Source organism: Neoarius graeffei, chromosome 13 (assembly GCF_027579695.1).
Source record: "Neoarius graeffei isolate fNeoGra1 chromosome 13, fNeoGra1.pri, whole genome shotgun sequence".
NCBI lineage: Eukaryota > Metazoa > Chordata > Actinopteri > Siluriformes > Ariidae > Neoarius > Neoarius graeffei.
In genome coordinates this window covers 20,035,241-20,056,743 of record NC_083581.1, presented here as the reverse complement: position 1 = coordinate 20,056,743, position 21,503 = coordinate 20,035,241, and the positions used below count along the sequence as shown (strand labels likewise).

Sequence of the window (21,503 nt, the reverse complement as noted above, 5' to 3'; positions counted from 1 at the left end):
AACTCCTCCCTTACATAAAACAGAGAAGAGTGCTTTACATGTTCAGATGACAGAAGTTGTTTTAAAATGGTAAAATAACATTTAGGCAGAACAAATCAAGTGGAGTGCATCACATACTTTCTTGAACAGTAGTCAGTCAAGTGAAAAGATGATGCTCATGTTTAAGTGATTTTTACCTCAGATGATGATTGAGAGAGACTGATCAGGGGTGGGTTTCCCAAAAGCATTGTAGCACAAAGATCGTTAAATGGTAGAGCGAGCATCACAACGAACACTCTCTCTCCTAGTTAAGATGCTCTTAGCGTTAAGAAGCTTTTGGGAAACCCACCCCAGGATGATGCCAGTAAAGTGGTAATCAGCATTTCCCATTGCCAACAAATAATTGTTTAAAATTTGTTGGTAAGGTTGAAAAAGAATTTCAGAGTTTCTTTGTATTTGGTATGTTCCCTTTTAGGTTTTAATGGAAGTGTGTGTTTGAGCTGGCATGGACTTGAAAAAGACCAAGTGATTTTTTCCCCCCTATCATCTTCATCTGTCCAGTTTTGGTAAGTGTGTGCCCATCATAGCCTCAGATTCCTGTTCTTGTCTGACAGAAGAAGTGGAACCCAACGTGGTCTACTGCTGGTGTAGCTCATCCACCTCAAGGTTGATGTTTTGTGCATGCCCAGATGCTTTACTGCTAACCCAGTTGTGGCATGGATGGAGATCCCCATCAAGATTGATGTTGGGGACCTTGTACTCTCCTTTGGTTCCGTCGTTCTTGTCGGGCCAGGGCACGCTCAGTCAGGGTTGCAGTTGCCATCTTCTCTCCTGTGTAGGAGGTGTCGCCACTGCTGTCTGTCCCGTGTTGATGTGTGCCAGTCATCAACAAGTAGTTTGCAAATGGTCTGCAGTGGTGGCTACACAATTAAACGCTCAGCGAACATTTCTCCATTTGTGTATGAAAATACACTCCAACGACTCAGTTTGGTTTCATTTACAACCAACGGTGTCTTTTGATGCCAGCATGTAATTGAACGAGAGAAGACTGGTTTACCGGAGACAAAATAAGCATTATCTCTGCTTCTGTTCCCTCCGATGTCGCCTCCGACAGCCCCAACAGACTACTGCCTCCGCTGAGTGCGCGCGCATACACCGCATGTTGGGGCCACGGATGAGTTACTCTCCCTTGATCAACGAAGTCGGCGGGGAATTTGTGGTTATTATTGGTACAAACAGCGCGAATCACAACTTAAGTGAGTGCAGTTCAGTTTGACATTGTCAGTCTGTTAGATAAACATTTAATTTTATTAAAATCGAAAATTAATATTTAGAGCCTGTGGGCTACAAAAACAATAGTCATTAAGTAGCCAGCTGGACTTAATTGTGTAGTCGGCTGTATGGCCGGCAGCCGGCGCTTGTGGAAAGCCCTGGGGTATCCCGATCTTATGTAGTAGTTTCCACATGAGGTCCCTGTTGACTGTGTCAAACAGCTTAACCAAAGTCTATGAAGATGATGTGTACTTCCTGTTGTTGCTCTTGATATTTCTCCTGTAGTTGCCTTAGGACAAACCATCATATCTACAGTTAAACGGCCACTTCTAAAGCTACACTGTGCTTCTGGTACAACCCTGATTCCAAAAAAGTTGGGACAAAGTACAAATTGTAAATAAAAACGGAATGCAATAATTTACAAATCTCAAAAAATTATATTGCATTCACAATAGAACATAGACAACATATCAAATGTTGAAAGTGAGACATTTTGAAATATCATGCCAAATATTGGCTCATTTGAAATTTCATGACAGCAACACATCTCAAAAAAGTTGGGACAGGGCAATAAGAGGCTGGAAAAGTTAAAGGTACAAAAAAGGAACAGCTGGAGGACCAAATTGCAACTCATTAGTTCAATTGGGAATAGGTCATTAACATGACTGGGTATGAAAAGAGCATCTTGGAGTGGCAGCGGCTCTCAGACGTAAAAATGGGAAGAGGATCACCAATCCCCCTAATTCTGCGCCGACAAATAGTTCGACAATAAAATTGCAAAGGAGTTTAAACATATCATCTACAGTGCATAATATCAAAAGGTTCAGAGAATCTGGAAGAATCTCTGTGCGTAAGGGTCAAGGCCGGAAAACCATACTGGGTGCCCGTGATCTTCGGGCCCTTAAACGGCACTGGATCACATACAGGCATGCTTCTGTATTGGAAATCACAAAATGGGCTCAGGAATATTTCCAGAGAACATTATCTGTGAACACAATTCACCGTGCCATCCGCCGTTGCCAGCTAAAACTCTATAGTTCAAAGAAAGAGCCGTATCTAAACATGATCCAGAAGTGCAGACGTCTTCTCTGGGCCAAGGCTCATTTAAAATGGACTGTGGCAAAGTGGAAAACTGTTCTGTGGTCAGACAAACTAAAATTTGAAGTTCTTTATGGAAACCAGGGACACCATGTCATTCGGACTAAAGAGGAGAAGGACGACCCAAATTGTTATCAGCGCTCAGTTCAGAAGCCTGGATCTCTGATGGTATGGGACTGCATTAGTGCGTGTGGCATGGGCAGCTTACACAACTGGAAAGACACCATCAATGCTGAAAGGTATATCCAGGTTGTAGAGCAACATATGCTCCCATCCAGACGACGTCTCTTTCAGGGAAGACCTTGCATTTTCCAACATGACAATGCCAAACCACATACTGCATCAATTACAGCATCATGGATGCGTAGAAGAAGGGTCCGGGTACTGAACTGGCCAGCCTGCAGTCCAGATCTTTCACCCATAGAAAACATTTGGCGCATCATAAAATGGAAGATATGACAAAAAAGACCCAAGACAGTTGAGCACCTAGAATCCTACATTAGACAAGAATGGGTTAACATTCCTATCCCTAAACTTGAGCAACTTGTCTCCTCAGTCCCCAGACATTTACAGACTGTTGTAAAGAGAAAAGGGGATGTCTCACAGTGGTAAACATGGCCTTGTCCCAACTTTTTTCAGATGTGTTGTTGTCATGAAATTTAAAAATCACCTAATTTTTCTCTTTAAATGATACATTTTCTCAGTTTAAACATTTGATATGTCATCTATGTTCTATTCTGAATAAAATATGGAATTTTGAAACTTCCACATCATTGCATTCCGTTTTTATTTACAATTTGTACTTTGTCCCAACTTTTTTGGAATCGGGGTTGTAGATGTTGCTCAATGGTGGGCCAGATATGATTTAGTACAACTTTGGCATAAAGTTTCCTGATGATAGAGAGGAGGGTGATGCCACAGTAATTACCGCATGTGTACTTGCACTTCTTGTAAAGCTTAATCAGTGTACCGTCCTTGAAATCCTGAGGAACAGTCTCTGAGTCCCAGATGCACAAGTAGCAGATCATGAAGGGCATTTAGAAGGACTGGGCCACCATTTTTCAGAACCTCAGCTGGTATGGCATCTGGCCCGGGGGCCTTGCCTGAGGCAAGTTGGTTAAGTGCCTTTGTGAGCTCTTCTAGTGATGGTGGGACTTCAAGCGTGTAATCAATTTCAGCTTGTGGGATCATCAATAAGACTGGGGTCAAGACTGGGCTGGTTGAGAAGAGAGGAAAAATCCACCTCCTTCCACCTGTTGAGGATGTCTTCCTTTGCAGTCAGACGTACTCAGTCAGAGTCTAACCCAGTGCTTCTGTGGCCAGCTGTTTGTTTGATGCCCTCAAAAGAACTTCCTGGAGTTGTTTCTAATGGCATGTTCTTCGAGTTCATTGGCACGCTGGGTCCACCAGCTGTTTTTCATCCTGCGGATTTCTCGCTAGCATCGGTTTCATGCTTGCCTGTACTGATCTCTGTTGGCAGGACTTTCATTCTGCATGAGGATCTTGAATGCAGCATGTTTTTCGGCAAGTAGGTCCTTGATCTCATCATTGCTCTCATCAAACCAATCTCTGTGTTGGTGTGACTGGAAACCGAGGACCTCAGTGGCTGATGAGTATGTGGTGGTTTTGAGAGAGGACCATTTTTCTGCAGCAGTTCCCCATGGTGGGTCAAGGGTTTCTGCGAGTTTACTTGCCAGTCTCTTCCGGGTCTCTTCATGGCAAAGTGAGCTGGCGTGGATTCGTCTGGCTCTCTGCTGTGCTCTGTTCTGCCTGAAGATGTGGAAACACAGGTGGAGTCTGGCACACATCATTTTGTGGTCAGTCCAGCAATCAGCACTTCTCCTTACTCAGCAGTCGAGGACATATGACCTGAAGTGCTGGCTTACGATGATGTGGTCTATCATGTGCCAGTTTTTAGAGTGGGGATGCTGCCATGTTCATTTGTGTATATCTGGGTGTTGAAAGAGGGCGTTGGTGATGGTGAGGCCAAATCTAGCACACAGCTGTAGAAGCATTTTGCCTTGCTCATTACAGTTTCCAAGGTCATGTAGACCAACAATATTCGGCCATGTCTCAGTGTCGGAGCCAACCCTGGCATTGAAATCACCTACTAGAATGCGATCCCCTCTTGGGACTTGAGATAGGACATCAGCAAGCTGATCATAAAACTGAGTCTTCTCTTCGATTGGCCTCTTAAAGGTGGGTGCGTAAACACTGATAACAGTTGCATGGCACTTGTTGAGAGCTATTCTGTCTGTTATTACTTTCGATGACACTTTTCCAGCCGGTAATACACGAGCGTAACCCAGAGTGGATGACAATGTCTACACCCTCTAGCTTCTTTTGGTCTAATGGGCAGCCTGAGTAGAGGAAGGTGTAATCGCTGTCTATGAGTTCACCTCCGTCAGGGATGCGTCATTCACTCAGACCTGCTATGTCTATATTGAGATGCTTCAGTTCTTCAGCTACCAGAGCAGTACGTCTGTCAGGGGCTTGCCTGTTGTTGTTGGCGTCTGATAGCATTCTAACATCCCACGCTGCAAGCCAAAGCTGCGTGAAGATGTTGTTGCGGCGGATGTAGTTGGATCCATCAGGTCCAGAAGGTCTTTTGGGCTTTGCTCCTGAGCCGTCACAAGTACGAGCTCGTGATCCAGACACCCATCGAGAATTTGATGTCTTCTGTACTGTAACCCACTTGCAAAGAGCGATTATATGAGTTACTATATCCTTCCTGGCAACTTGAACCAATCTGGCAATCAGGGTTCCCCCTGTTTCTGCAAAATATTCTCCACTTTTTTCCTTGAAAAAAAAGTCGTCAAAGTAGTATTCATTTTTTCTTAGTTACCCACATATCAGAGTTGACTTACTACAGATTTATACCAACCAAACTGGCACAATTCAAATATATGTAATGGAGAGGCCTGTATAAGTAAAATTTAGGCTCCACTCCAGCCTAAGAAAGATTTGATTTTGGGCACCCTGTACACCATCAAGCTAAAATAACCCTCTTTAGTTTGAGCTTACTTAAAAGAGATATGCAGAACCTTTATTTTTAAATGCATTTCTGAGTGGATAGTATCTCCATCCTTGACTCTTGTACACTGCATAATTGGGAGTAAAAATGTATATATTTGAGAGTTAAAATTGACTGCAAAGTTGACATTTGAGCTAGCCCCGCTGAGCCAACCAGCCCTGGGTGGGTGACGTCACAGTGGGAACCGGTGCTATAGACCAAAGCCAGACTCGGCAGGCGAGAGTGGTTGCAATGGCCTCTTCATTCGTATTTATTGGAGATTCTTCGGATTCCTCAGATAGTAGTACATCTGACTGTGATAGTCCTGAAATTGGAGTGCGTATACATGCTACTGCTATACATATAGAACCGTATCAGTTCGAACCATCGGAAAGTGAATCAGATAGTAACACGTCGGCCATGGAGGCCCCCACCTTACGAAATAAAGCCAGAGAACAAAGCCATCTAGAGAACTGGATGGAACTGAACTGACAGTCTCATGTGACCCTCATTAAAACAGGATAGGCGTTATAACTTGTGCAGCATACATGTACATGCATGCATTTTCACTGATGTTTTATCAGTGAAAAGGTTAATTAAAAGTAAAAGGCTAATTAAATAATCAGATGAACTCAATCACATTCTGAAGCAAATTAAATAAATCTTATACCTTAAAGCATATACACAGAGCCATGGCCTCACTTTCGTTTATAAATGCCTTGAGACCTCAAGAATGGCACAGGAATAGATTTAAGCGTTAACAATAAATCTAATATAGTAATTTTTACAATTAAAGTGATTTATATAGGTAGCGGTCTGAGTGACGTCCTTAACGTCACAACAGGAAGTCTATCAGTCTCATTGCCATTTCCGCTATACTAAAACACAGAGCTGACTACAACTCCGATCCTCCATTTTGAGCTAATGTTTCGCCATGCCGCGTATATGCGTTTTTGGCCGGTGCAGCAACACGACAGAAGCTGGATTTACGTTGCATTTATGGTCCAAGAATGTTCAAACTGCAAAGATTTGGATGCGTTTTGTGAGAAGTTCATGGGCACATTGGGCGGCTATGAAGTGGTCTCTCTGCTCTACACATTTTACTGAAGACTCGTACGAGACCTCTGATCTGTTGAGGAGCGTTGAACTCTGATCTGTTGAGGGTGCAGTACCAACAATTAAAGAAAACTATAAGAAAAGGATTTATTTTATTAATTTTTTTTAAAAGGAAAGTGAGTTCAGTTGCACCAATCCTCCCGGAGTGAGCCGAGGGTTGTTGCTAAAACCCGGGATGGAACAGGATGGGACATATCGCTTGGGCAGTGACCTCCCTGCAGTTGTTGCTAAAACCGGTGACATCCCGTTCAGTCCCCTTTAGTAATTGCCTGAGCCCAGCAATAATGGCGGAGTACTCAGTATGAAGAAAAGTGAATGACTGGAACAGCAGTCTTATTTCTAAACCGGATATTGCTGCCATCTCACCCTTACATGGAAGAAGTGAATGAACGGAGAACTGAACATACAACTGAAAGTAAGATTGTTTCAAAAACAATCAGCCTTCAAGAAGCGAGAACACAGATGGTAGGGTTATGACTGTGAAAGTGTTTTCAAAATTTCTACTTTCCTGATGTTGCATTTGGTGAACTTTTACTCATATATTACTTTTTTGAAGTTATTTTTATTGGGTCATGCAAAAACCTCCCGCACCCAACATCACCTCACTTTTGATAAATACATGTATATTAAATAAATAAATCATGATTATAAAATAAATTAATTGAAAGATGTGTAAAGTACTTTTATATAACAATAAATTGCTTAACAATTGTTGTAATAATAATTATATTACAACAATTGTTAAGCAATTTATTGTTATACAACAACTGTTATAAAACAATTGTTAAAAAGCACTATACAAATAAACTTGACTTGACCAGGGGTTCCGAGTGTGCCTCCCCAATGGCTGTTTCAGCCCTTAAATCATCTTCAGTGCTTGAAGAAGCACACCCAAAAAACTTCTTCAGTTTAGACTGCGCCACTGTTTGGTTCATGCATAGATAAATTACAAACACCACACCAGGCTGATTAATCAAATCAAGTTTATTTGTATAGCGCTTTTAACAATAAACATTGTCGCAAAGCAGCTTTACAGAATTTGAACGACTTAAAACATAAGCTAATTTTAAGACCAATCGCAGTGTGATTAAGACACACTGCGATTGGTCAAAAGCTTGGTGCTCATTTGTTCATTATGTGTAGTCGATTTTTTACTGGCAACAAGCATGGTGCCATAATTTTCCTTTGACCTCTCTCACCCAAAAGGTGTTTGGGTCAATCCATGTGAAATCACCAGAGGCCTCGCCACTGACCATCTCAGATTTGCCTCATACTTTCTGGAAATATTGTCAGTGTGCCCAATAAATAGTGTACAACATTTTAGGCTTGTACCTTCATTAGTTTCTGAGATATAGGGGCTTAAAAAAGGGGCGTGGCCCCAATTTTACTGTTAAAACGCATGCTACAGAAAACGGACCTAACTTCCATAAAAGTCATTACTTTTAAACTATTCATGCAAGATACATGAAATTTTCAAGGATTGTTCTTCAATGCCAGACGCCTTTAAATACTAAAATAGAAAGTTCACAGTTCAACATTTGCCAAGTTATGGCTTGCTGAAAATCATTTAAAAAAATGTCTTCTATCGTGCTTTGGAGCAACTTTGACGCTCCATATTTCAGGTTATTTTTCCTACACTGTAGGTTTGTAGGAAATATGTATAGTATTGTAATATGCCTTAAAACAGCATTTTCGTCTATCGTAAAACATGCCGTACTTGATACCTTAATATTTATAGTTTGGTTTAGGGTACCAACTTCATATTTTGTGCATTTGCTAATCAAAACAAGCTCTTTCCAGTGGTATAATTGTGTTTATGGTAGACCTTGTCATACATTTGCAATATGCATTTGAATTATAGGTGCAAAATGGTTTTTTTTTAAAGCCTAATAAATCAAAGTTTAATTTCTTTTGAACACATACCTAATTGCCTAAAGAGTACTTATAACATGAGTAATAAATAAGAAAATTTGAAGTGCTTTAATGTGGAGATATGGGGGTCAATACTTTATTTGAAGAGCTTACAGTGTATTGATTTGCTTTTCCACATCAAATGGAAGTTTATACTGCCTGCCAGTTGATGTAAGTGGGGCATCAATGATTTTCATGACATGCACCAGAGGGACCCAACAGTTATCCTCTCTCCTGGGCCAGCTGTAAGTCTGAGAGGGACCATGAGGATGCATAAATGTTACTTGTACATCTTGTTCCTCCTCTGATAATGCACGAATGTTGCCTATCCACCACTGTCTGTCACAAACATACAACATATTTACCAGGAATTGTATCTGCAAGAGAGACTGCTGATTTAACAGGGGCTTTATGCATTACTTGTGGCCGATTACCACTCATATCCACAATGAAGCTAGGACCACCTGACACCCTGCTGACCTGCAGCTGGTTGGACATGACTGGAACGAATGAGTGGTTGTCTGTTGTTCCAGGAATAGTAGCTGAGCTTGAAAAGCTTGTCTCCAATGCTTTTCCACTCTCCATAACTTCCCCTGTACCAACCCAGATGAAATGGATGTTCTTGATGTTTTTCTACCCACAAAAACAGATCAGATGGGGTTAGTATGTGATCATTCGTGACTGCCTGTAAGCTAGCTCGAGCTGCTGACCGCTTTACAGTGCCTCCAATACCATCACAGGGTGATTTACCATGAAAAGTGGCAAAGAAATGCCATTCTGCCAAAAGTCCAAAATCGTCTGCATGCTTTATTAGATTTGTGAAATTTTTATAGCTTTTGTATTGGGCTGCTGATCCGTCACTGAAGTAAATTACCTTTTCCAGCTGAGGATGTATCTGGCTGGCAAATGGAAGCTCAAATATGTGCTTCTAAGGCCCCGGTCACACCGCCCGAACTTTGCTGGAGCGTTCCTGGAACGGTGAAAAAAATTCATCACCGCTCGTAACCGTTCACCACCGTTTAACAAAAGTTGGCCCCCGTTAAAGCAACGCCGTATACGCTCGGCCACCGCTGATGTTTCTCGAGGGGCCCTCCTACCGCTCCGAAAGTTTTGAGCTGCACAAAATATTGCGAGCGGTGAGGAGGGGGCAATTTTCCACCCCGGCAAAGTTCACCCCCGCTCCACCAACGCCCAGTCAAAGTTTGGCACCGCTAGACGCAAGTTCGTGGACGCTTGGGTCCGCTAGGCCAACGCAGAAATCTTGAACGCTGGACCACCGCTGCTTCGCCAGCGTTGCCCGGGCGGCGATTAAACGTTGCACAAACTTCAGTGGAGCGGTTGTAAGCGTTTTACGAGCAGACACGGAGTTGCTGGAACGGTGTCGGGCGTTGAAGCAGCTATCCATGGCGGCGATGAACTTTGGTTCGGCGTTGGTATAGAGGTGTCGGAGCAGGACCAGAATTTGGCTATAAATACGGGCAGGGGCGCAGATATGTTTTTTGAACTGGGGGGGGACAAAGCTGCCAGCAAACCAACCCCAACCCCGATATGCCTGTCAAGCTTGTTGTGGGTTACCATAGCAACCAAGCTCGAGCTCGCAACCTGTGCAGTCTGCGCAGCTCAACCAACCGAATATCAGTCTTTTTGTTTTATGTGAGTTGTTGCAACTATGTATACACTGCCGTGCACCTCAATAAACCGAATGGTAATTAGTCTTTTGATTTTTCCGTGAGGTTTGCCTTATGCAAAGAAAGACAGCATAGACGTTTTTTCCTCCCTATAAGTGGGGGGGACCGAACGAAGTGAATTTAAATCTGGGTGGGACGAATCCCCCCCTCTATCTGCGCCCGTGAATACAGGGAGAAATGGACCAGGAGCTCATTTGGAATCGAGCTGCCGTTGAGTTCAGACCTCATCTATATCGAATTTGCTCAAAGTTACAGTAAAACTATCACCATGGATGCTGAGAGACTTGCTATGATTGGTGGTAAACCAACTTTATACCCCCACCGAGCCAAAGCCCGCATGCGCAGAACGCCGCTATACCAACGCTCGCTACCGCTCGCTACCGCTAAACCAACGCTAAAGCAACGCCAGCTTCAGCGGTGCACCGCTAAGCCAACGCCCGTGTTTTAGATTTTTTTCCCATTTTGTGCGCGGTGACGAGCGTTGTCGAAATTCGCCCCCCCCCCCACCGTTCAAGGAACGCTCCAGCAAAGTTCGGGCGGTGTGACCGGGGCCTAAGGGATAGTGATAATCCTCATGAATTTTGTGGTTTTTCAGTTTTTATGTATCTCTGGATGCATCCAAGTAGATTATATGCCTTAAAACAGTGTTTCCATCTATCGTAAACCATGCCATACTTGACACCTTAATATTTATAGTTTGGTTTAGAGTACCAACTTCATATTTTGTGCATTTGCTAATCAAAACAAGCTCTTTCCAGTGGTATAATTGTTTTATGGTAGACCTTGTCATACATTTGTAATATGCATTTGAATGATAGGTGCAAAATGTCTTTAATTTTTAAAGCCTAATAAATCAGAAAGTTTGATTTATTTTGAACACATACCTAATTGCCTAAAGAGTCCTATAACATGAGAAATAAGAACATTTGAAAGATCTGGTGTGCTTTACTGTGGAGATATGGAGCATCAAAGTTGCTCCAAAGCACGATAGAAGACATTTTTTAATGATTTTCAGCAAGCCGTAACTTGGCAAATATTGAACTGTTAACTTTCTATTTTAGTATTTAAAGGCATCGGGCATTGAAGAACAATCCTTGAAAATTTCATGCATCTTGCATGAATAGTTTAAAAGTAATGACTTATGGAATTTAGGCCTGTTTCCTGTAGCATGTGTTTCAACAGTGAAATTGGGGCTACGCCCCTTTTTTTAAAGTCCCTACATCTTAGGCTACGTTCACACTGCAGGCTGAAGTGACTCAAATCCGATCTTTTCGCCCATATGTGACCTGTATCCGATCTTTTATTGACAATATGAACGACACAGATCCGATTTTTTCAAATCCGACCCAGGCCGTTTGGATATGTGGTCCTAATTCCGATTCCTATCCGCTCTTTTCATATGCGACTTCAGTCTGAACCGCCAGGTCGCATTCATCCGACTTACACGTCATCAACAAGCCACAAACGTCACTATTCTGCGCTGAAGTAGGTGGCGGGTCTCTCAAAAAAGTTACAACAACATGGCGCATAATCACGGGCGCAGATAGAGGGTGGGACAAGTCATATTTAAATTCACCTCATTCGGTCCCCCCCACTTATAAGTTTTTCCGTGAGGTTTGCCTTATGCAAAGAAAGACAGCATAGACGTTTTTTCCTCCCTATAGGGAGGAAAAAACGTCTATGCTGTCTTTCTTTGCATAAGGCAAACCTCACGGAAAAATCAAAAGACTAATTACCATTCGGTTTATTGAGGTGCACAGCAGTGTATACATAGTTGCAACAACTCACATAAAACAAAACAAAGACTGATATTCGGTTGGTTGAGCTGCGCAGACTGCACAGGTTGCGAGCTCGAGCTTGGTTGCTATGGTTACTAACAACAAGTTTGACAGGCATATCGGGGTTGGGGTTGGTTTGCTGGCAGCTTTGTCCCTCCCAGTTCAAAAAACGTATCTGCGCCCCTGCGCATGACATCAATGCGAGGGACGCTTCGGGCTGTGAAGGTTCTGAATTTTCTCAATGGAAGGACGCAGAGGTTAGGGAGCTGATTTCCATTTGGGGGGATGCAGCTATTCAAGCTAGATTGGATGAGTCATACCGCAACCGGGTGGTTTTACTTCCGTAAACACTGGCCATGCTCACTGCGTGTGACGTCGTCGTATCCTGCAATGCGCATGCGGAACACTTTTAGGTCGCTTTTCGTTCATACTGAGGATCACATACAAGTCGCATACATTTGTTAATGTGAACGACCTCACAAAAAAATCGGATTTCACAAAAAAATCGGAATTGAGCATTAAGCCTTGCAGTGTGAACGTAGTGTTAGAAACTAATGAAGGTACAAGCCTAAAAATTTTGTATACTATTTATTGGGCACACTGACAATATTTTCAGAAAGTATGAAGCAAATCTGAGATGGTCAGTGGCGAACATTTTTCTAAATCTGGCGATTTGGGGCGGAATTACCCGTTTCCTACCACAGAACTGTTGCTCACCCAATGATTTTTTGTTTGTTTGTTTTTTGCACCATTCTGTGTAAAATCTAAATAATCTCCAGAAACTGTGGAGTGTGTGTGAAAATACCACAAGATCAGCAGTTTCTGAAATACTCAAACCAGCCTACCTGGTACCAACGTCCAGGCTAAGTGTTATCTAGAGAGCCGTTGACCCGTCTTTTCGACGGCTAATTCTAGAAGTCAGCGGGTAATTTCTGCCATGACAGGCTTCAAAATTCCCATTCAGAGATCCTTCAGAGCACGTAGTGTGCACTTGGGACCCAGTCATTATGGGAAACACCCGATACTGATTGGAGCACAATCAGCACGTGCATGTAAGGACACTTTTCACAGAGACTTTATGAAGTAAAGTCAGGTATGCGGCAGTAGACGGATCTAAGTGCAGGAAGTCTGTTTATTAGCAGGCGTGATATTTATAAAAATGAAACTGAGAGTCAAACATGGCTGCAAACAAACATCCCATCTCATTATCTCTAGCCGCTTTATCCTGTTCTACAGGGTCGCAGGCAAGCTGGAGCCTATCCCAGCTGACTACAGGTGAAAGGCGGGGTACACCCTGGACAAGTCGCCAGGTCATCGCAGGGCTGACACATAGACACAGGCAACCATTCACACTCACATTCACACCTATGGTCAATTTAGAGTCACCAGTTAACCTAACCTGCATGTCTTTGGACTGTGGGGGAAACCGGAGCACCCGGAGGAAATCCACGCGGACACGGGGAGAACATGCAAACTCCGCACAGAAAGGCCCTCGCCGGCCACGGGGCTCGAACCCGGACCTTCTTGCTGTGAGGCGACAGCGCTAACCACTACACCACCGTGCCACCCCGCAAACAAACATGACCGTGATAATGATAATATTTCACAAAGCCTCTGTGTCATGCATGTGCTGATTTCTCTCAAATCAGCATCAGGCATTTCCCATAATGACTGGCTCCCAAACACATGCACAAAGTGCTCCGAAGGATCCCCCGAATGTAAATGCACTTTAAGTACTTAGAAAGTGCATTTACAGTCGGGGGATCCTTTGGAGTGCATTGTGCGCGGCTGTGGTGAGCCGCTGTGTTACTCATGTTCACATCACTAGATAAGAATGAGCACCTTGCTCCAGTTCTGAAATTTTACTCTTGTGGAAATTAAATGAGTATACCATCAGGTTTTTGACCTCTCCATTCAACACCGAGTCCGGCTGAATCCCCCCCCCCCCATTTTTCCCCTTCTACATTCAGAAACCTTCCCCCCCGATGAGGAATTACTGTTGGTAACTTTAAAAAAATCTGATGTCTTTGTTTCACTCAAAACGATCGGCACATCCAAAAATGCAGCAAAACCTTCCCATACCAAGCAATAACAAGTAACTCAATTAAATGAAGCACAACCAGCATGTCCCCTGTCACAGCAGTGTAGTTACCATTGCTATGGGGTCATGTGACAGTGCAAAGCCTCCATTAGAGAAAATTATGATGAAACAAAAATGAGCAACATTAGTTGCACTGGCAGATCAAAATAAATGCCAGTGGATGAGTGGGGACCCCAAACAACACAAATCTACATCCCATGTGTGTGTTTCTCTGGCACAAATGTTTGCTGTCACTTATTTCTGAAGCGAGACATGATTTACTGCGCAGAACCGAAAGCACACTCGCATTGGCCAGCACACGGCATGGCAACCAACCATAGTCCTTGTTTCATACTACAGCAAGGTTCAGCTGCTGGCCTTGGCTGCCCGCCATGTTGTTGCTGAGGACGCAATGGTGATACATCCGTCACCTCAGGCTGCTGCCGCAAAGCCAAAACAGGCTAAGATTTCTGCATTTTTCTCCCATGGCACTGTCAACCACCCTGAGCGATCTAAGCCAGTGGAGGTGGAGGAGGCTCAGGACACGGATGTGACATAGGGAGCTGTAGTATAAGGAGTTGACAAATGCTACATGTTGCCAATCTTGGTACCCTCTATGTGTGTGTCTTGTAGGTTTTTGATATTAGGCCGTGATTTATGTGGTAAGTAACTATACAGGTAGTCGTCAACTTACGACCTATGCGACTTACGACCGATCGACTTTACGACCGTCTGGTTATGACTGGCAAGTGTTTCCCAGCTGAGCTAGCTGAGCATACGACAGTTTCTGCCCCAGCTCCCGGCAGCGCCCGGCAGCGCCCAGCATCCAGCCAGTGTTGCCAGATACTGCTGACAGTTTCCAGCCCAAAATATGTTCAAAACCCACCAAAATGCACTTAAAACCACCCAATCTGGTAACGCTGCATCCAGCCTCTTCTATTATGTGTGCAGTGTTTCGCTGGACAAACAACGAGTGAGCTACAGCGCGTGTACGGCTTAAGCAGATCTTGTGCTATAACGTGCGCAGCTGGTAATCAAAGTAACTTTCACTTTTCTGTTCTGTTACACTGTTCTGTGTCCAATGTCCAAAATGAAAAGTTAGTTTTCAACTGTTCAGCTAAAAAAAATGTAATTAAAACGATTGTGTTGTTGAAATGATGTGTTTGCAATTTATTTATAATCAAAAACTGATACAGGTGGATGAAAGAGTGATAGTGTGATAAAAAAAAGTACCATACTAGTACTACTGAGCGATAAGAAGTCCTAGTGAATGCTTGATAAGTAGACAATAATAAATAATTAGGTGTATTTTTTGACGCGCGCTGCGCGTGCGCACTATGGCTCAAAATAATATACTGGCAAGAAATAAAAGTTACTTTCACCCCTGGGTATGCAGTGTTTGACTTAAACCAAATAATGAGCCAAGGTAATGAAATAAGAAAATGTTGATAAAATAAGATTTTAAGATGATTACAATATCATTACACATCACAATATACTTACATTCATTTAACATAGGCCGACTTACGACCAGATCGGTTTACGACCGGTCAGTCATAACCAAACGCAGTCGTAAGTCGACGACTACCTGTAGTCAGTTTCACTTCTAATCCGGGGATGAGCACAGTAGGGGAAGAGATTCTCATCTCATTATCTCTAGCCGCTTTATCCTGTTCTACAGGGTCGCAGGCAAGCTGGAGCCTATCCCAGCTGACTACGGGCGAAAGGCGGGGTACACCCTGGACAAGTCACCAGGTCATCACAGGGCTGACACATAGACACAGACAACCATTCACATTCACACCTACGGTCAATTTAGAGAGTCACTGGTTAACCTAACCTGCATGTCTTTGGACTGTGGGGGAAACTGGAGCACCCAGAGGTCCACGCGGACACGGGGAGAACATGCAAACTCCACACAGAAAGGCCCTCGCCGGCCACGGGGCTTGAACCCGGACCTTCTTGCTGTGAGGCGACAGCGCTAACCACTACACCACCGTGCCGCCGGGAAGAGATTTAAAAAAAAAACCTAAATAAAAAAACCCTCTTTTCAAGTCTGTAGCTTGTGTTAAAGTTAATCTTAACCAAACTAACTGAAACTTGGCTTGGAGATAGAGCTAGTCTACATAAGGGCAATTCTTCAGGAGAGGCGCCAAAACTATGAATTATTAAGACTGCCTCAACTTGTCAGCTCAGTGATATTACTGAAATTTGGAATCCAAAGCAGAATGTACTGAAACCCATATTTAAAAACCATCACCCCAATTATAGCAATGTCCCTTCAGAGAAATCTTGGTTTGAATTTTAAGAAATGAAAGGTTCAGGGGGTTTTTTTGCCCTCAGACCTGATGGAGAAGGTTTTTGGGGGCCAGAATCAAGACAACTCTCAGGTTGGTTTAACTTGGTTATGAATCTGTATTCAATGATTCTGTCTGTAATTTTCATATGAGAATTGGTAATGTAATTTAAATTTATAATTTTGGAATCACGAGTGTGCATGTGATAGGATGACTGATTATTTTGTAGGGCTAGTTGAACTCTTTGCTGCATCTCTTTTTGTCCTGGCTGGCAAAAGGGTCGAAAGGGTCTCCAGCTGTAGCAGCAGAACAAAGGTTGGCCTCCGCAACCAACATAGTATCAGTACATTGGACTGCCTTGTTTGTCTAAGCTATGCCAAATTAGACTTTGAGAACTTCCCATTTGAGGAAGCTACAAAACTTTTCATGCAACCTCATTTGAGGCGTGTGTGTAATCTCTAATGCTTCTCTAATGCTAAGGCACAAAGGCTACACGTATAATACACTGTACGTGTAGCCTTTGTGCCTTGTGTAATGTACTATACAATAAAGGAATTTTCTTGAAATGATCCGAGTTGACTGATTCCCTTTTCAGAAATTCACTCCCTAAAACCACCTTATTTTAAGAGCTTCTCTCAACTGCCTTTTCATACCAAGACTGCACCAGAAGGCCCCAAATTTGCTTCAATATTTAAAAATTTCCCGGGGGAGCATGCCCCTGGACCCAATGCCATATTAAGCCAATGCGGTGCCCCTGGGCACTATACCTCAAGTGCCCCCCCACCCTGCACGCACGCGTTCAGTAACCTCCTGCACACACTCACAAACCTTGCCCTTTGCTGTCAAAAATAGTAGCATATACATAAACAATAGTACACATAAACAAGGTCATTCTTCCTCATTGAAAATTTATTAAGTAGGCTACATCAGCCCATCAAATTCACTGAAAACAATCAACGATATGCATGTAGGCATATTGAAATGTCTTATTCAAAAATGAGCAGCATATATTTGTATGTCTCAAGGGGATCCTCGTTGTCGCCGACCCCTCAGCTAACACTGGCTGTGGTTGTAGCATCTCCCCGGCTAGTGCTAGCAGGGCCATCTCCCTCACTAGCATCGCTGATTTCACTAGCTTCGGCTTCAGCGCTGGTAGTGACAGCAGTTGTCGATGTTTTTATAAAAAAACGATCCAACACTGGAACATTTTTAATTGCAGCTACACGCCTGGAGTCTCTTTTTTTAATTTTCTCTTCGCACAACCACTCAATTGATGTCTGTCCATTTTTCATTTCTACCGCGTTTTTTTAAAAATTGATACATTTCACCGTAGGTGGACTGGCTCAACTGACAGGTTGAGGAAAGGGGGGTTAATGGTCACATAGGCCACTCTTGCTCAGAATTATGATTATTGTTGTTGTTCTTATGAAATTAGTGTTCATAATGAATTATATATGACTATTTAACAATGTCAAAGTGTATAACCATTTTAAGTGTACAAACATTCACGAAAAATATTTTTAAAGTTTCTGTCATGTGGTGCCCCCCCACTGGCTGTGAGTGGTTAGTGCCCCTGGGCACTGTGCCGCAGGCCCATATAGTTAATCCGGCCTTGCCTGGATCCCGCCTAGCAGGCACCCTCGCAGACACCCTTCTCAGTTTGTAGAGAAGAACCCTGCATCCAGGCCACAGTTAAAAGTCATAGAGATCACATTTTTACCCATTCTGATGTTTTATGTGAAAATTAACTGAAGCCCGTGACCAGTATCTGTGATTTAATGAATCATGTCGGTGCCACACGATTGGCTGATTAGATAACTGCCTGAACACGCACATGTACAGGTGTTCCTAATAATGTGGACTCTGTGTGTGTAACTACAGTACATCACACGGTTACTTCCATAGTTTGCTGAAGATGTTGGTGCTTCACACCACTCCTAGTGATTAAGAGAGCAAAGTGAGAAGATAAGTTTGTCTCCAGGAATGGGACACTTTATTAGGAACACGTGTCCATTCACGCAATTATCATGTAGCAGCAGCACAGTGTACATTATACAGTTAAAGAGGTCCTTCGAGGGCAGCACAGTGGTGTAGTGGTTAGCGCTGTCGCCTCACAGCAAGAAGGTCCGGGTTCGAGCCCCATAGCCGGCGAGGGCCTTTCTGTGCGGAGTTTGCATGTTCTCCCCGTGTCCGCGTGGGTTTCCTCCGGGTGCTCCGGTTTCCCCCAAAGACATGCAGGCTAGGTTAACTGGTGACTCTAAATTGACCGTGAATGTGAATGGTTGTCTATGTGTCAGCCCTGTGATGACCTGGCGACTTGTCCAGGGTGTACCCCGCCTTTCGCCCGTACCGTAGTCAGCTGGGATAGGCTCCAGCTTGCCTGTGACCCTGTAGAACAGGATAAAGCAGCTAGAGATAATGAGATGAGGGGTCCTTGGCTATAGTTTGTTATTCAAATAATTCGGCTCAGTGTAAATTCAGTTAAGCACAGTAGGAGACATTTTTCATTTTTATTCCGAAAACAATAAACTGTTTTGTAAAAAGTGTTTTTATTTATTTATTTATTTTTAAATATGCCGACATGCATCATGGCCCAGATCGCAGAGACTCGTACCAAACGCTCTGAATTCCTATTTTAATATGTGAATATCATGCCAAATATTACAATTTATATACACGAACCATAAGTCTTAGTATTGCGCATGCCGACATATTTAAGACTTATTGAATTAATGGCTCCTTGGCGACTGTGTGCAAAGGTTGATCACTTACATAAACCAAGCTTACTGACAGGACATGGAGCACAAAGTTCCACAGAGCATTTCAGCCTAAATGATTTTCTCCCACTGTGTTCGCTCAATAATTCTAATAACTAACCTTTGGGCGTCGGGTGACCGCTAAATTTACCCGGTCCACCACCGCTTGCATCTTTTTCCCAACCTCTTCCGACATCGTTACTCTCCACATAGCATTCAGAGTCGTGAGATTGTCCAATAGTAGAAACAACTTGACAACGTGCAAAGCAAATATAACATGTCCGGTCTCGTGGCTGTCAAAATAAAGGTCTCCGTTCTACCGGTCCTGTAGCTTACAACACGTTTGTTTTTGACTGCGACTGATTTGATGGTAATCGTGAAGAGTCTCTCTCAAGCGGGGAGGAGGAAGAGGAGTATAAAATACAGCAGTCAGCAGGACAGTTTCTCCTTCACGGTGTAGTTTACAACTGACGTGAATTATGGGAGATCTCATGGAAGTGTGTTCATTAATGTTGTTTACAGTTGAAATTCCTCTTTCCTGTTCATTAAATTGAACATGATAACTGGCGAAATAAAGCATAGTGTTAATTTAATAAATCATTGTTTTTATACATTCATATAAATTAGTATTGAGTGTTTTCTGTACATTTTTTAATCATCAGCCGACAGTACAGCAGGAAATAACATATAATAAAGTTTTCATTGCCACTGCTGCAGAAATCACTTATCAGATTTCTTCAAACTGAAAACAACTCTTCTTCTTTTTTAAATAAACAGCAAGGTTTTCAATGGGAAATAACGGGAAAACACGAAAGATAATGGCAAAGGGTTCATTAGGAAAGAAATATGTTAGAGTACACATAAATCCAAGATTTTGAGGGGTTTGTTTTGTTTTGGAGAAAATAATGTTTTTTTATGTATTGCTTGGTTTATCTTTCAAACAATAAAAAAGGGTTTCACATTAGAAATTTTTGACTTGTGAATGTGTACTTTTGCAAGTATTAAGATTAATTGGATAATGTAGAATTGGTTGGATTTGGACACAAAGTATGAGAAAAAAACAAACATCATTAAAACCCTTTGATGCAAAACATGGGTCAAAAGTGACCCGGCTGAGTTTTTATCTTCTATATCTTTGCAATAAATTAATCCCATCATTCAGTATTCAAGGTATTCCTCAATTAACTTGTTTTTGATCATCATACATCCTTATTTTATTTTTTCCTTTCTTACTTTTTGAATAAAAACCCTTTTTGTATCACTACCCTTCTAATGCACAACATGGGTCAAAAACGACCTGCGTTCATTTTCCAGGTTATTTCATGTATGGCTGAGTGTTTCTATGATATACTTTTGAAATAAATTCATTTTGTCATTTACTTTTCCAAATATGCAGTAAATATCTTGTTTTTGTTTAGCACAAATCATCATTTTTATTTTTCCTTTCTTAAGTTATGAACAAGCACAGCTTTTGTAATTCTACATCAAGTTTACACACATGGGTCAGAAACGACCCGCATGCATTTACTCCAGCGTTTGGTGGGAACTGTGAATTGTGCTTGTGTCAGACATTTCACAGCTCAGCACAGCGCCCTTTGCCCATCTAATACATGCAAGTAATGTTTTTCAATTGTTCGAACATTACCTTAGAAAAAAAGTGATTATGTTTAGGTTACCTTGAGAGTGAGTCGATTACTTGTCAGAAAGTTCCAAGTAATTACTATTAGCTACCGAGCTGTTGACATATTCTACTTTAGTTCGCTAATTTTATTGTAGTTGGCTTAGCTAACTACATAGTTAATAAATAAATAACTGGCCCCATTCACTGCTAAAGTAATTACTTGAAACAAATTATTATTATAGTATTAAGACATTTAATTTTAAATCACACTTGGATGACCCATGTGTAGTAATATAAAAAGTATTTTTGTTCATAAAGTAGGAAAGAAAAAATTAAATTAATGATTTGTGGCAATTAAAAACAAGATATTTAAAGAATACTTGGAATATTCAATCATAAAATAAATTGATTTCAAAAGGTAGAGCAAAGAAAAACTCAGTCAGCATGAAATAACCTGGAAAATGAATGCGGGTCATTTTTGACCCATGTTGTGCATTAGAAGGGGTGTGCATATGTTTTGCATCAAAGGGTTAAAAGAAAGAGATGAGAAAGAGAATTAGGTGAGAATATGTTGGGAAATGAATGCACAAAGGTCTTGCCAAAAAATACAAGTGAGGACATGACCGAAATAAGTGGTCTTCTAGAGCCAGTTGACAAAAAGAGCAGTCCACAACAATGTCCTTTTTGTATCTTTATAGAAAAGTCTTGGTAGGGTAAAAGCGATGAATCATTTTAAAAGACACTTCTTTAACTTTATTAGTAATCATATATTTAGAGGGTAAACACCATATTTTCTTCCATTCCAGGTCTGAGATAAAATTATTCCAGTAAGTAACAGCACTTGGAATAGAGACATTATCTTTTTGAAACAGAGCATGATTCTTATTCTTCTTA

The 21,503-nt window shown here is 42.2% G+C and overlaps 2 protein-coding genes across 4 annotated transcripts in view; one reads left to right on the top strand and one right to left on the bottom strand.

Annotated features, from left to right (window-relative positions):
* The window catches only part of plpbp (pyridoxal phosphate binding protein), a 98,469-nt gene extending 79,201 nt beyond the window's left edge, over positions 1-19,268 (bottom strand). For 2 of the 3 annotated variants that reach the window (XR_009656056.1, XM_060937317.1), the window contains exon 1: positions 19,110-19,266. Coding sequence is in view for 2 of the 3 variants with exons in the window: in XM_060937317.1 (XP_060793300.1) it covers positions 19,110-19,199 (90 nt within the window). In the remaining variant the exon portion in view is untranslated. Of the gene's footprint in view, positions 1-19,109 lie in introns of all 3 variants that reach the window. The other variant, XM_060937318.1, reaches the window with a different exon arrangement.
* The window catches only part of LOC132896468 (serine--tRNA ligase, cytoplasmic-like), a 193,537-nt gene that overhangs the window by 14,065 nt on the left and 157,969 nt on the right, over positions 1-21,503 (top strand). The window lies entirely within an intron of this gene.